At 39.8% G+C, this 12,715-nt stretch overlaps 1 protein-coding gene across 1 annotated transcript in view; it reads left to right on the top strand.

Moving 5' to 3' along the window:
• Positions 1-12,715, top strand: part of VAV3 (vav guanine nucleotide exchange factor 3) — a 248,808-nt gene that overhangs the window by 47,079 nt on the left and 189,014 nt on the right. The window contains exon 2 of the mRNA XM_074961222.1: positions 5,661-5,777. Coding sequence (XP_074817323.1) covers positions 5,661-5,777 — 117 coding nt within the window. The remainder of the gene's footprint in view (positions 1-5,660; positions 5,778-12,715) is intronic.

Here is a 12,715-nt window from a genome sequence, read left to right on the forward strand (position 1 = left end):
AGTATGCTCTCAGCTAACAGGGTGATTTCATCATATTGTCAGGGGGCCTGTTATTTTAAAGAAATTATGTTGTGTGTAACTAATGATGTGGTCCCGGAGGCAGGCTCATGCAAAAGAGATAATAGAAGTGTTGTGTTGCCACACAATATCTACTGAATGTTAGATAATAGAGGTAAGAATTATGGCAAACTCAGGGCCCATTACTTACCCCTTACCAATCTACTTACATGTTCTTGTAATTTTCATGTATTTAAAAAATCGTTTTATCTTGTTAATCATTCATTTAGAATAGTCTTAGGAATTTTATTTAATTTCCACTAATATTGGTACTCATTTATCTTAACACAATTTCCTTCAAAATATAAAGCCAAGTGGATATGATTGTTTAATACTGTTTTATTTGCTTTTATGACTTATTATATATAATGCATAACATGCAGATATCACAGGGTATCTCCAGATTTGACATAACTGATGGTTCTTTATCATGGAATATAATTCTGAAGTCCTTTATTTTTAGTTTTAATAGGAATTGTTTTAGTTTAGTAGGAATATTTTCATGATGAGGAACCTTATTGAATGGTAGCAGGGGTCCTGATGTATATGTGATATATATGTAATGTATTGATGGATAAAATAGATATTTTATCTCCATGAACGAGCTCAGATGTATTTTCATAGAAATGCCTTTGAAAGTGGGACTACAGAAGACCAGTGACTTCACAACTAGTGTATGTAGAGGGGTTGTCTCAGTGTTTACCATCATGTTTCTTGCTCTGTACCCTATGGTGGGGCCAAGTCTTGCAGTCCTTACTCATGCAAAATTCCCAGTGAAGTAAAAAACTTGTTTTGCTTTCAAATATCTAATTTCCCTTTTTTGTTCCATTCCTTGTTTGTTCTAATATATTCTCCCACTGCAAGTACATTTATTGACACAAAAATTGACTGCTTAGTTTCATGGGGGACTCTGCTGCCCTTATTCAATTGATTTTTAAAGATGTCTTGTTTTATTGTAACACCAGTATTTTTGCTTTTGAGCTTCTGGTTTGAATGAGCAGGAACACCCAGGGAAAAATATGGCAAACAGTGCTAAATTTTGCATGTTTTCAAGGAAAAATTGTTAAACCCTCCATCATTTTCTCTAGCTTGGGTGGGGAGAAGATCTCTAGAAACCCTTTTATTTCTTGAGGGACCAGAAGAGGACTTAGGCCAAGACTCTGTTTCCCCTCCTCCAAGACTTCCTGTCTACCAGTGGGCCACACGCTTCCTGCTGACCTTGGGGGTATGATACAGCATGGCCAGAAGGCAGCAGGAGAGTGATTAGGAGAGATATGTAAGTCCCAGGATGAGGAGAAGCCTTATTCCCTGTGGAGGGAAGAAAGGTTTCTATAGATTAATTAAAAGCACCTGAAGCCAATTAGAGCACCTGAAGCTAGTCACCTGTTAAAACCCCCCTGCTTCAATCAGCCAGGGGAAGGAGTTGGAGCAGAGAGCAGTTTGAAGGAGTTGAAGTCGAGGAGAGTTTGGAGAAGTGCTGTGGCTGGCTAGAAGACCAAGACCCTAGGTAAAGAGACCCTCCGGCTTGTGCAGAGAGAGAGAGAGAGAGGGCAGGAAGCCCCACAAGCTGAAGAGCAGGAGAGGGAAGTAGCCCAGGGGAAGGAAGCACTAGTTCAAGTGGTTTACTATTATCCCTAGGGCCCCTGGGCTGGGACCTGGAGTAGAGGGCGGGCTCGGGTCCCTCCCTCTCCACTACCCTTCTCTGGGTTGCTAGTGGGACAGTAAATACCCTAGTTCGGGGGCAGGAAACTGCGCCCTGAACACCCCACCCCCCCCCCCGAAGAGGAAGTGCGGGACCCATCATAATCGTACTGGCAATTTGCCACAGGGGTTAGAGGATGTATCTTATTGACCTTTCTTAAACTCCATCCCCCTCAGTGTCAAGGTTGTGTGATGGCTGGTTCCCTCCTTCCATCTTAGATTCTTCTAGGGTGGCTATCTGGCTCATCTTCATAGGGGCTGGCAAGATAGACCCCTCCTCCCCACCCCTATCTACAGAAAGATCTTGTGACAAGGGATGTGGGAGGAAGTGGGTGGCATCAGTCTTGGCTGAAACTTGTTTCTTCTTTACTAAAATGTTCTCAAACCTTTTCGCAAATCTGGAGAAAGTTTTAGGCTCATTACAACTCCTGTTCCTTCAGGTAGGCCATTTGCTGCTGAGCTTCCAGTTCCTTAAAGGCGATTTATTTCACAAGGTTTTAATTTTTCTTTACACTGGCAGATTTTGTCTTTGATTAATGTACAAAGTGCTCCTCCCCGCTGATCTTTCCAGCATGGAGAGCATCAGACAGTGATTACAAGTGTGCTGTATATATTTCATTGTGAGGACACCATTAAATGCAATGTGGGCTCTGTAATATAAACTCTGTAGAACAAACCTGGTGGCTGTAACTTTTAAAAAGTAGCAAGCCCTTCCCCGCCCCCGATTAATTTCTGTGGGTTATTTTGTGACTCAATTTTTGGAAGTTACAGACTCCACCACACCACTTTCCTCCAGACACACTGTAGTGGTACGGTGGGGGCAGGAGTAAATGAGCTTGGCCTCCTCAGTGAGCAGGATAAAGTGGCATGTATTCCACTCCTCTTTTCAGTATTGGCTTGAAAACCATAAATAAGGTTCCTGAAACTAGGGAAGAAGTTTGTAATGCAGATCCAATGAAATGTCTTGTCTTCTTCTGTAAGTCTGACACACATTTGTGTCTGATTCAAAACTTCTTATTCTGTTCCTTATTCTATAAATTGTACATCTGACACAGAACTACTGGAAACCTTTAATTTATGGTTTGACTGCTGTGGTTTGGTTTATGGTGCACTATATTGAAATTTGTCAGCTATTGTCTTTATCTGACATTCCATGACTATCCCAGATATCTTCTAATACCTAAGGTTGCTAATGTTGAATGAGTGCTTTTACAACATGAGTACAGACTTGTTAGAATCTGTTTTTGTCCGCTCCCCTCCCCAGGCTATAAATGTTTCTCATAAACCATTGTTATGTGATAGCCCTTTGGTATTTCTTACCCAAACTTCCACACTTGTTGTTATTACAAAATGTTGAGGGACTATATACCTTGTACCCACACATATACATACGCTTCCCTCTAATTCATGGTGAGTTCTTGGTCTTCTTTGCAATGTGTGCAATTCAAACTGTGTGTGTGTATGTCTCTTGAGCTTCTTTCAGGTAGAGCAGGTAGGCAGTTCCTCCCTTGTCCTAAATCCTTTGCATCTCTTCAGCACCAACATTTTCAAACTCTCGCAACTAATGGTAATTTCCTGTCTCTTTTGCTGGCTCCCAGTGAGATAGTGAGTACACCATCTAGATCCAAATAGATTACCACAGATTGGAGACCTAGACCTTGTAGTGGACGCATCTTATCCCTCTTTGGTTCAGCTGCTGAGTTCTGTTAGGCTGTCTCCAAACTCTCACTGAGCTACAGTTGGCTTAGCCTTCAGATGGTGACTATGGTATGTCATGCCAGGTGGTCTACCCACAAGGAAAGTTTCCTGTATAGCTTCAAAAGAACTACTGAGCATGTTTAGTGCCACACCCCAGATGGTGGATGTTTTTGCTTCTCTGGTAGTGTCATTTCGCCCAACTCTGGCAAGTCTGTAGACACACAGTAAAACGAATAAAAGTAAACCAATAAACTATGTCTCCACCTCACTATTTCTTCCCTTATTTACACAAGTAAATGCTGAAATGCATGCATGCCGATAAACCATTTGGCTGTTTTTCTGCATATGAGAATGTTGGCATGAGTGCCACAATTTCTCTTTATGAAGAAATAAGTGTATCATTTTAGTTATATATAAACAAAAGTTATTTAAAACATGGGCTCAGTCCTGTAATCCTTACTCTCATGGATCAGGCATTGAGAGAATTGGGTTTTAATCCTGGTTTGCTGTGTGACTAAGAACATTTGAAAGAAAATTTCAAGCAGATTGCTGTGTTCATTGAAATAATACTGTTGCCTATAAACATTCAATTTTTTTTGTACTGTTATGTATTGGATTGTAAGATTTAATAAAAATAGACTTTGTAGAGTTTTATCGTCTCATAAAAAGAACCGGTACATCTTGCACTATTTTATTTTTAGATGTCTTTCTCAAGTTGCTTCAAAATTGACAATGGTTGTCACTTTCACTACTGTTTCAAAAGATAACATGTCTGGGCTATGGTGAAAACAAATTACAGTCCCTTATCTAGAAGAAAACAACTTCCAGTGCTGCTGTACACAGAAGTGGGGCTATGCAGCTACTGAGGCTTTTCCTACAAGTGGTTATTTCTCCCTCACTAGTGTAGGGTTTTTTTTAATTGCTTGTGACTGCTCTCCCTTCTCCAGTTAGGAGTCCTAGCCTATGGCTAAATCAATTGCTATTTGTGCTAAATGTGCATATGCCCTGAGTATTCTACAGAGGGAGTGTGGAAGGGGAAAATTATTCCCAAATTAATATCCAAGGAATAATTTAAAAGAGGAGGCCTGTCATCCTGAAAACAGAACTCCTGGGGTGACAGCTGTGTTTTGTTGCTAAACTGTGGACAATAATAGTTCATTGGACTACAAAATCCCCCAATTGCCTTTTCATTTTCTGTTTTGTGCATGTGTGTGTATTAGTGGGGGTTATTAATGAGAAGTGGTTATTGGGGTTGCTAAAAGGAAGTGTCCTCTCCCACACCTGGAAGTCTAGTCTGAAGCTGAGTTGAGGCTATGTGGAGTTGGGCCTGAAGAGGAGACAGTCCAGGATGTATATAGGGAGTAGTGGAGTCGGAAGCAGAATGCTCACTTGATAAAGCTTTCTCCAGTCCCAGGCATTAGTGCAATTCCTCAACAGAGTATGATTCAGAAGTGCAAATCATTGGTAGCCATAGCTGTGTTCAGGCAAATCGAATCTCCGATTCCATCCGAAAAGTCAGGATTGTTCTATCAAGCTAATTTGCCACTTGATAAATTGGGAACTAGTTCTTAATTGTGCAAAAATTACTATAAAATCATAATTGTATAATCCCCCAGTGTGTAATTATGGTCCATTTTGACAATATTGTTTGTGGTGTCTCAAATCTGTAAACACAGTGCATGTATTTACAGTAAATCTCTGCAGCTAGACTTCCAATTAATTCTTTTTAATGAAAATACTTGGTATATCTCAAATTGATTGCTTTTTCTAAGTTCAGTGCTGTGGTAATTTTTCTTTCAGCACCTAAAGAGTTTGGTCCACTCTTATACACTAATAGCTTACGAATTTTAATTTTTAAAACTGAAACCATTTTAAAGTTAACTTAAACCTGGTAACTTCTTAGCTTTTCTGTTTGCCAACATAAAATTAGCTTAAACAAATTATGCTGAACAAAATTCCTCTCTTTAGGCCTTGGATAACACTATTCCAGTCTAAAGAGAATTTTAATGGCTGAATTACAAACCATCTGAAAATTATGGTTTAATAGAGGTGCTAGCTAACCCTTAGAAATGGTAATATTGCAGTGGGTTTTGCTAAACATATATAATGGCAAAAATAATCATGAGCTTCCAAAATATACCACAAAGCATTTGGTAATTACACGCCTGTACACTAACAATATTATTTGTGTTTTTTTTCTCTAGTTTCTCTGCTTGAAGAATACAAGAACATTCCTTTCAGCATGTTGTGAGATATTTGGGATGAAGAAAAGTGAACTTTTTGAAGCATTTGATTTGTTTGATGTGCGAGATTTTGGAAAGGTAATTTAAAATTTCCTGTTTACTCATATCTTCTTTTCTGGCTGGATAAAGTGGTTATTGGGTAATGCTTGCCATTGGTTTTATATAGCAACTACCTTGATGCAAAAGAGAGGTTTGGTCTAGTTTTGTTCTTTTCACACTTGTGTTGCATTTTTCTTTTCTTTAAGTTATAGCTGACAGAGGCCACCTGCCTTTGTGTTTTAACCATTGTGTCCTTTAGATCTACTCAGGGCAGACAACCCAGTGGCTAGAATTGCAGTGGCCAATGTACACTAGCACTTCCCATCATTAGTGCTACTGGTGATGCCCTAGTGCTAGCACTGGAGGAAGACTTCAGGGGAAAAGTGTAGGAGAGGCCAAAGAGGTCAAACACCTAATGTTCTACTGATGGATTTACCTCTTGATTCCTCCCTTGGCTTGGCTTGCTCACAAGGGCTGTTCTGTTGGGAGCAAGTTACAGGCACAAAAGGAACAATGTTATGGGGCTGAGAAGGACCATACAGTGGATCGGTGTCATAAGGAAAAATGTGCACGGCTGGAGGAGCAGGGAGTAGCAGTGGTGGGTGATGAGAAGAGGAGGCTGGGCTGACTGTAAAGTCAAGTAAATCAAGCAGTCACTTGGCGCGCCATATCTTTTGCGGGGAGCCTCCTATACCATGCACGCTCTCAAGCCCTTGGAGTAACCCTATTTTCCTCTCCAGCAGTGGGACTTAGGAGGGGGGAAACAGTAACTCTCAGCCCTTCATCCCCATCCTCTTATGGCGAAGGGAGAGGAGTGGTAGGCAACTCAAGACTTGAATTCTGTGCGCCCCCCCGCCTTGTAGTTGCTTGAAGCAGCTGTGTTGCCTGTGGGCCTTCAAATTGTAAGGCTTGGCACTTAGAGGAGTAATGGGAAGAAGGAAAGGATGATAAGAGTGGCTAAGCATGGGGAAGGAGAGAAAAGTGAGGGTTTTGTATGAACAACAGGTGGTAACAGTAGTCAGATGAAGTGACAGTGGAAGTGGGATGTCCCTAACCCGCAGCATCACCATCTTTGCACCTATAATTTTTTTCATTGTCTAGGCTGGCAGAAATGGATGTAGGTTTAATACAGACACTCTATCTCTTTTCTCCAATATTTTCAAACCAGACTATCAGACAGCAGGAACATGCTGTGGCAGGCAAATATCCTGGTGTCTATGACTACGGTCTGTGGGAACAAATCTCTTACGTACAGTTAGTGTGTCATAATGGATATCCCAATTGCATGACAAGACAGGCAATCTCTGAAGTCTGGGGAAAGGATGTAATTGCCAACTGTGTCCATGAAGAGCAGGTTCATTTTAATAAGAAATACAGACATTAAGATTGTGTATGGTGAAATTGTTTGAGCAAATCCCTCTTTTGATGATCACATCTGTATGAACGCTAAATGCAGGTCATTGCCAATGTTCTAATAGGCAATTTAATGCCAAGACAGGTCAGTTTGGTTATAATTAGCACTCCCACAAGCTATTACGTTCTCTACCTGTGCCACTCACAAAGGTGCAATTTGTGTTCTGCCTTTTAAAAACCAAGTAAACACTTTTCGGTCTGGTCCTTACAACCGAATGCTCATTGTTCAGTATAAACGAGGAGCAATTTATCACCATATATGGGACCTGGCTTTTGGCAAGTATGGTTTGATTCATGTAGCCAAATGATCACGGCAAATAGTAATCTACCTAACATAGTTCCACTGTGTTGGCTTTTCATGTACCTCTGGATTTCTTATGTTTTCTCTACATTTTTCACCCTAAAGCAAACCTTACAAGAAGTCTTCTTTTTGCTTGCTTTCTAGATAATAGCACATTTACCTTGCTATTTGGGGATGGAAGGACTTCTGTGCACAGGCAAAGTAGATATGACCAAAGGGATATGTATTGAGTATAGGAGGAGGGTGGGGAAGAGAGAAAGGGAGGGTGAATGGGAGACAGAGAATAGAGGGTCAATGAAGTAAAAGAAGGGGCATGAGAGAGGGGGGGAAAAAGGGTTGGAACTGTGAAAAGGAAAGCTTGACTTGAGAAGGAAGAGGATAGATGAGGGAAGGTAATGGGTAAGAAGGATGTGAGGGATATGGGGTTATGAAGGAGTTAGGCTGATTGAGCAGAATGGAGGGAAGTGCTCCAAGTGTTGATAAAATAGTGGTGGGGTGCCACAAGCCATGGGCCCTTCTAGACTGGAACTGCTTGACAACTTTGGAATCTTTTTCTTTCAAACAGTTTTAAGATTTAACCCCCTCACCCTCCTTGTTTGTATAATAAGTGCCAAGCTCCAAAGTACCATTTTTACTGCTGTGAGACTGAGACACAATGATGATTAGTTACTGTGGGCTACTCTGAATTATAAAGAGCTATGTATGTAAACCTGTGATTAGTTTTTCTGTGTGCAAAAGCTGGCTTTCTCTAGTGTATTGTTTGTAACCTCCTACATACTTATCTGCTCTCTGCAGTTGCCAGCATGTATTCAGCACAGATTTCTACTTCTGAGTCAGTGGATCACTCCCCTAGTTTAACAGAAGAGCCTATAATTATCTAAAGACCATGCCATATTAAAAATATTCCAAATCAGAACAAATATCACAGACATAATTTCCCCTTTTTAACATCTGAAAATACAATATTTCCGTTACTTTTTATAGATTGTACTTTATAATAGACATGAGGCCTGATTCTTATTTACAGTAAGGCCCCTTTATGCTGCCTTAGTGTAAATAAGAATCAAGCCTATGGTGTTGCTCTCTGGTACTGGTGATTGAAGTGACTCACTGAGCATATCTAAATACTTTTGTTTGATCATTTGTGCAATATAAAGAGACTGGCAAACCAAGAAATTCCAACTGTCCTTTTATGCTACTGTACGTTTTTTTTGCCATGCTAGGCATAGTTAAGATATAGCATTGTACTTCTAGTCTTTTTCTTTTCAAACTTGTTATATTGCCTATTCAAAAATGCCAAAGATTTTTTTCTTGGTTCTGTGAACAGCAGAGGAATTAAAACAAAAAGTCTACTTAACAGCTACTGCTCTACCAGGTATCCAGTTGCTTGCTATAATGTTAGGGTCCTTATCTAGACGTTTGTGTCAAGCCTTTGCTACTTGTTTAAATAGGCTAAAAAGTGCTTTATGATAGAGTAGCATTACTTACTATTGGTTTCTAGTTAGTTGTTGAGAGAGATCCTGGTTTACATAGTTACTCTAATATGACCATAAAGGGCCTGATTTTTAAGACAGCCACTAGTCTTGAAGGAAAATTTTTGCAGATTCAGTTAGTTACTGGTGCAAAATTGTACCTGTGAAATAACATGCTGGATTGAGGCCTGTCTCAGAAATGTAGCCCACAATGTATCGATGGCTATTTGACACGTGGCTTTTTGGGTTTGTGCTTTGTAAAGTTGTATTCCAAAATAAACTTTTATCTTGTGTAAACTGAAGTAGAATAATGTAAGCTGGTATTTGCAGAGATACTATCTCTTTCATGAAAGATTTTAACTATTGCACTTTTCTTCTCCCGACACAAAATTAGCCTTAATAGTACATTATTTCTTTTATGTATACATTTGTAGTGAACAACATGTGCTAGGTGCTGTACAACATATAGGAAGGAAGGGACAATTCCTGTCTTTACAATATTTGACAATTTCATTGTCTGTGCTGCTCAGTGTCAGGGGCCTAACAATGTCTGAAAAGTCAGCAATTCCTGCTGTGCATGCATGCAAACATGCTTCCATAGTCTTGGTGAGACTACTGACAAAGGCACAAGGGGTTATTTAATGAGACTTGCCTCCCGTGAATAATAACAGCTGTTTGAGCAAAAGTGGTGCTGCTAAACCGAACAGCGAAGACAGCGCAATACTTGCAGTGGCTGTGTGTGTCAGGCATCTTTTCAGCTTCACCATTACTCTGTTTGCAGTTCATCTGTTTTCACTGCACGCAGGAATGAAAGCTTGTCACACGTGACTGGAGGTTGCTGTGTGCTCTCTCTAGTGGTAGATAAATTGACTTGTGTTTAACTAGGCTCTTTAAATGCTTGGGGACATAGTCAACTTTCTAGAGCAGATAGTGAATTTGAAACCATTAAAAAGGAGTGGAGCACTGGAAAAATATCACGTATAGTGTAGTCTCAGGGTTGTAAAATGTGTAGGAGAGTATAACATAGTGTGAGAGTTGAGCTAACAAGACTACAAAATAAGATGTATTGGTCTGGAAATGTCTCCATTTACTAGAAGCAGTGGTGATGAGAAGGAAGGTTTCCTCTGATTATTTTGATTTTTCTGTGGTCAAACAAATTTTCTTTAATTATTTCTCTATATGGAAAAAAAATGTTTGTATACATTCCCAACCCTACAGTCTTTACTCCCACAAAACCCTTTGTGAATTCAGCAGGAGTTAGGCACGTGCAAAGGGCGACAAGATGAGCACCACTGGATTTTCCTGTTAGTCATTAACTAAAAAAATGCCATTATGTTCTCTTCATTATAAGAACCATTTTCTGAATCCTTCTCCCTGCACATGTACATAGTTAATAGGAGTTTTGTGCACAGAGAGAAGGCTGGTAGTGTGGTGTGATCACTCTAGTTTCAAGAAGATTTCTAGTTTAAAGAGGACCTTTTGGACCACAGGCATTTTCCAGACTGCTGGCCAAATGAGGATTAGGTGGATGTGTATATATTTCCACAACTTCCAGGGTATTCTAATGCACTAAAATCTTAAAGTAGATTGAAGAAACTGTAGTGCAATGCTGACCAATGCTTAACGCTTTTAAGGGGCCAAATTCAGACGTGTAAGTGAGGGCAACTCCACAAGCCCACGTGTCTTGATTTTCATGAGCTCCTTTTATTTAAGGAACCACCTCTGAAACCACATACAATCACAGATGTGTTGAATTTTTGTAGCTTGTACTGCAATTATATTTTTATAATTGTTGAATTTTTAAACTTATTGTAATAGAAAATATGTAGTCAGTTTTATACTATAGGTTTCCATGTTACCCATTTAAGCAAACAAACAAATTAGGAAGAACATGTCAGATGCAAATGAATAACTGATTTTAAAGAAAAGAAAGGGATAAGAAGAGGAGAAACAAAAAGGAGACCTGGCGATTATCATTTGAAATATTCCAGAGTTGTGCAGTTATTTTATTAAGATCTTATTTTTTAAAATAAGCGATGGGATATGACTTGTATGTCTAGTATTGCCTTTTTGTCCTCCCATGGAAAAAATGGTTTTATAGTTTTGATCTTTTCCCTCTTGTATGTTTCAAATCTTTTCCTTTGTTTAGACAGTGGCAGTCACAGATGGTAGGTGCTAGCTGTAGCTGGATACTTCCTCCATGTTTTCTTCCCCGTGTAGCTATAAACTCCAGTAGCAGAAGTGCTATCAGGGGCAGACTGCATCCAATCCTTTAGTATGCCAGGCTGTAACTACAGTACTTTTAAAAACTATTTGGTGCTTTTTAACTATGGTGAACAGTTGTTACAAACTGTTAGGTATAACAGTAAAACTAACACAGGTAGGAGCAAGTGAACTGGTTTTTCCAGTTTGAACCCACTATGACATAATGGGATTGGAAATTAGACTTGAACCGTAATGTTATTGAATTTATGTTCTGCTTTGCAACGACTGTGTGTGTGTGTGAAAAAGAGAGAGCGCGAGAGAGAGAGTGTGTGAGTGGTGATGGGAATGGAGATTAAAGTTCCTAAGGAAAAAGTTAAGTGAGGATGAAGCAGAGAGTGAACAGAGTGAAAAACAAAGACCCAGGCTTTAATACTGGGATCAAGGTGAGGGGAGTAGGAAAGCGTTCTTCTATTCCGAATACATAGCACTGATTTCCCTTTATCGTTTTGTTAAACTGAGTCTGCCTTGGGGGGGGGGGGGGGAGGGTTTTAAATTGCAGGAAAAAAAGAAGGTTCTTGAACTAGTTCAACAAAATCAGAAAAAAAATAAGTTTAGACAGTTGCCAAGCCTCAAACTCCACGAGATTCATCCACTTCTAGTCACAACTGCCTATTCTTCTAGTAGATTTCAGTGCTGTGTTTAGTTTGCTGTTGTAGCATGAAAACCTCCACCCCCACACACGCTGATGCCAGGCAGTGTTTTCATTAAAAATTCCATCTCACTTTTCACCAACCCAGGACTGTTGGGTTCTTCCTCTCTATACCTGTGTGCCAGAATCAACAAATAATTTTGATACTTGTGCCTTCAATTCTGCCAGAATTACGTAGTCCTCTAGCATTCCCGGTCTTTGGTGTGTCTTGTGTCTCGGCAATTGCAGCTGTTATAGCTTCTCAAAGGTGATTTCAACCTGCTATAGGACTCATTTGATAAAGAATAGCTCTGTGATGGAAATGGGCATCTAAAGGCCTGCTGAAGTCAACAGGACTCCTATTGACTGGAGCTATCTTTACTCTGGTCTTAGGAAGTATAAGGAATAGAGTGCTGATCACAGATGTACTCCTTGCTTCAAGCTTAGCTCAGTTTTCTTACCTTGTTTAAATCATATCTGTAAAGTTAATACGTTTGAACTTATTTGATAACATGCTATTATACAAGATTTGTGAATGACATCAGAGAGCAAAAGGGCATTAGATTCACTAAGCAAAAGTGGTGTAAACAAGTATTTGATCATTCAAAATACTATATAAGAGCTAGGTTTTATTAAAAAGCATATAGTGCAGCTTCCAGCACGGCTACATCCTCCATCCCACTCAAAAGGCTCACTTGCACAAAGTACACAGCAAAGTGCTCTGAAAATACTGAATGTGTAAGCAAGAGTCTTGTACTAGATGGTCATTTTAGCTACTCTGTCACTGTTAAGGAAATCCTGACACTGATTCAGCGGAACATCATGAACCAGCTGAAGTATCACGTTCCAAGTGTGCTGGAATTCCACCAACTATGTGTTCAAAAGATTCCAGGAAGAG

This window comes from Natator depressus, chromosome 8, assembly GCF_965152275.1.
Source record: "Natator depressus isolate rNatDep1 chromosome 8, rNatDep2.hap1, whole genome shotgun sequence".
Classification (NCBI taxonomy): Eukaryota; Metazoa; Chordata; order Testudines; family Cheloniidae; genus Natator; species Natator depressus.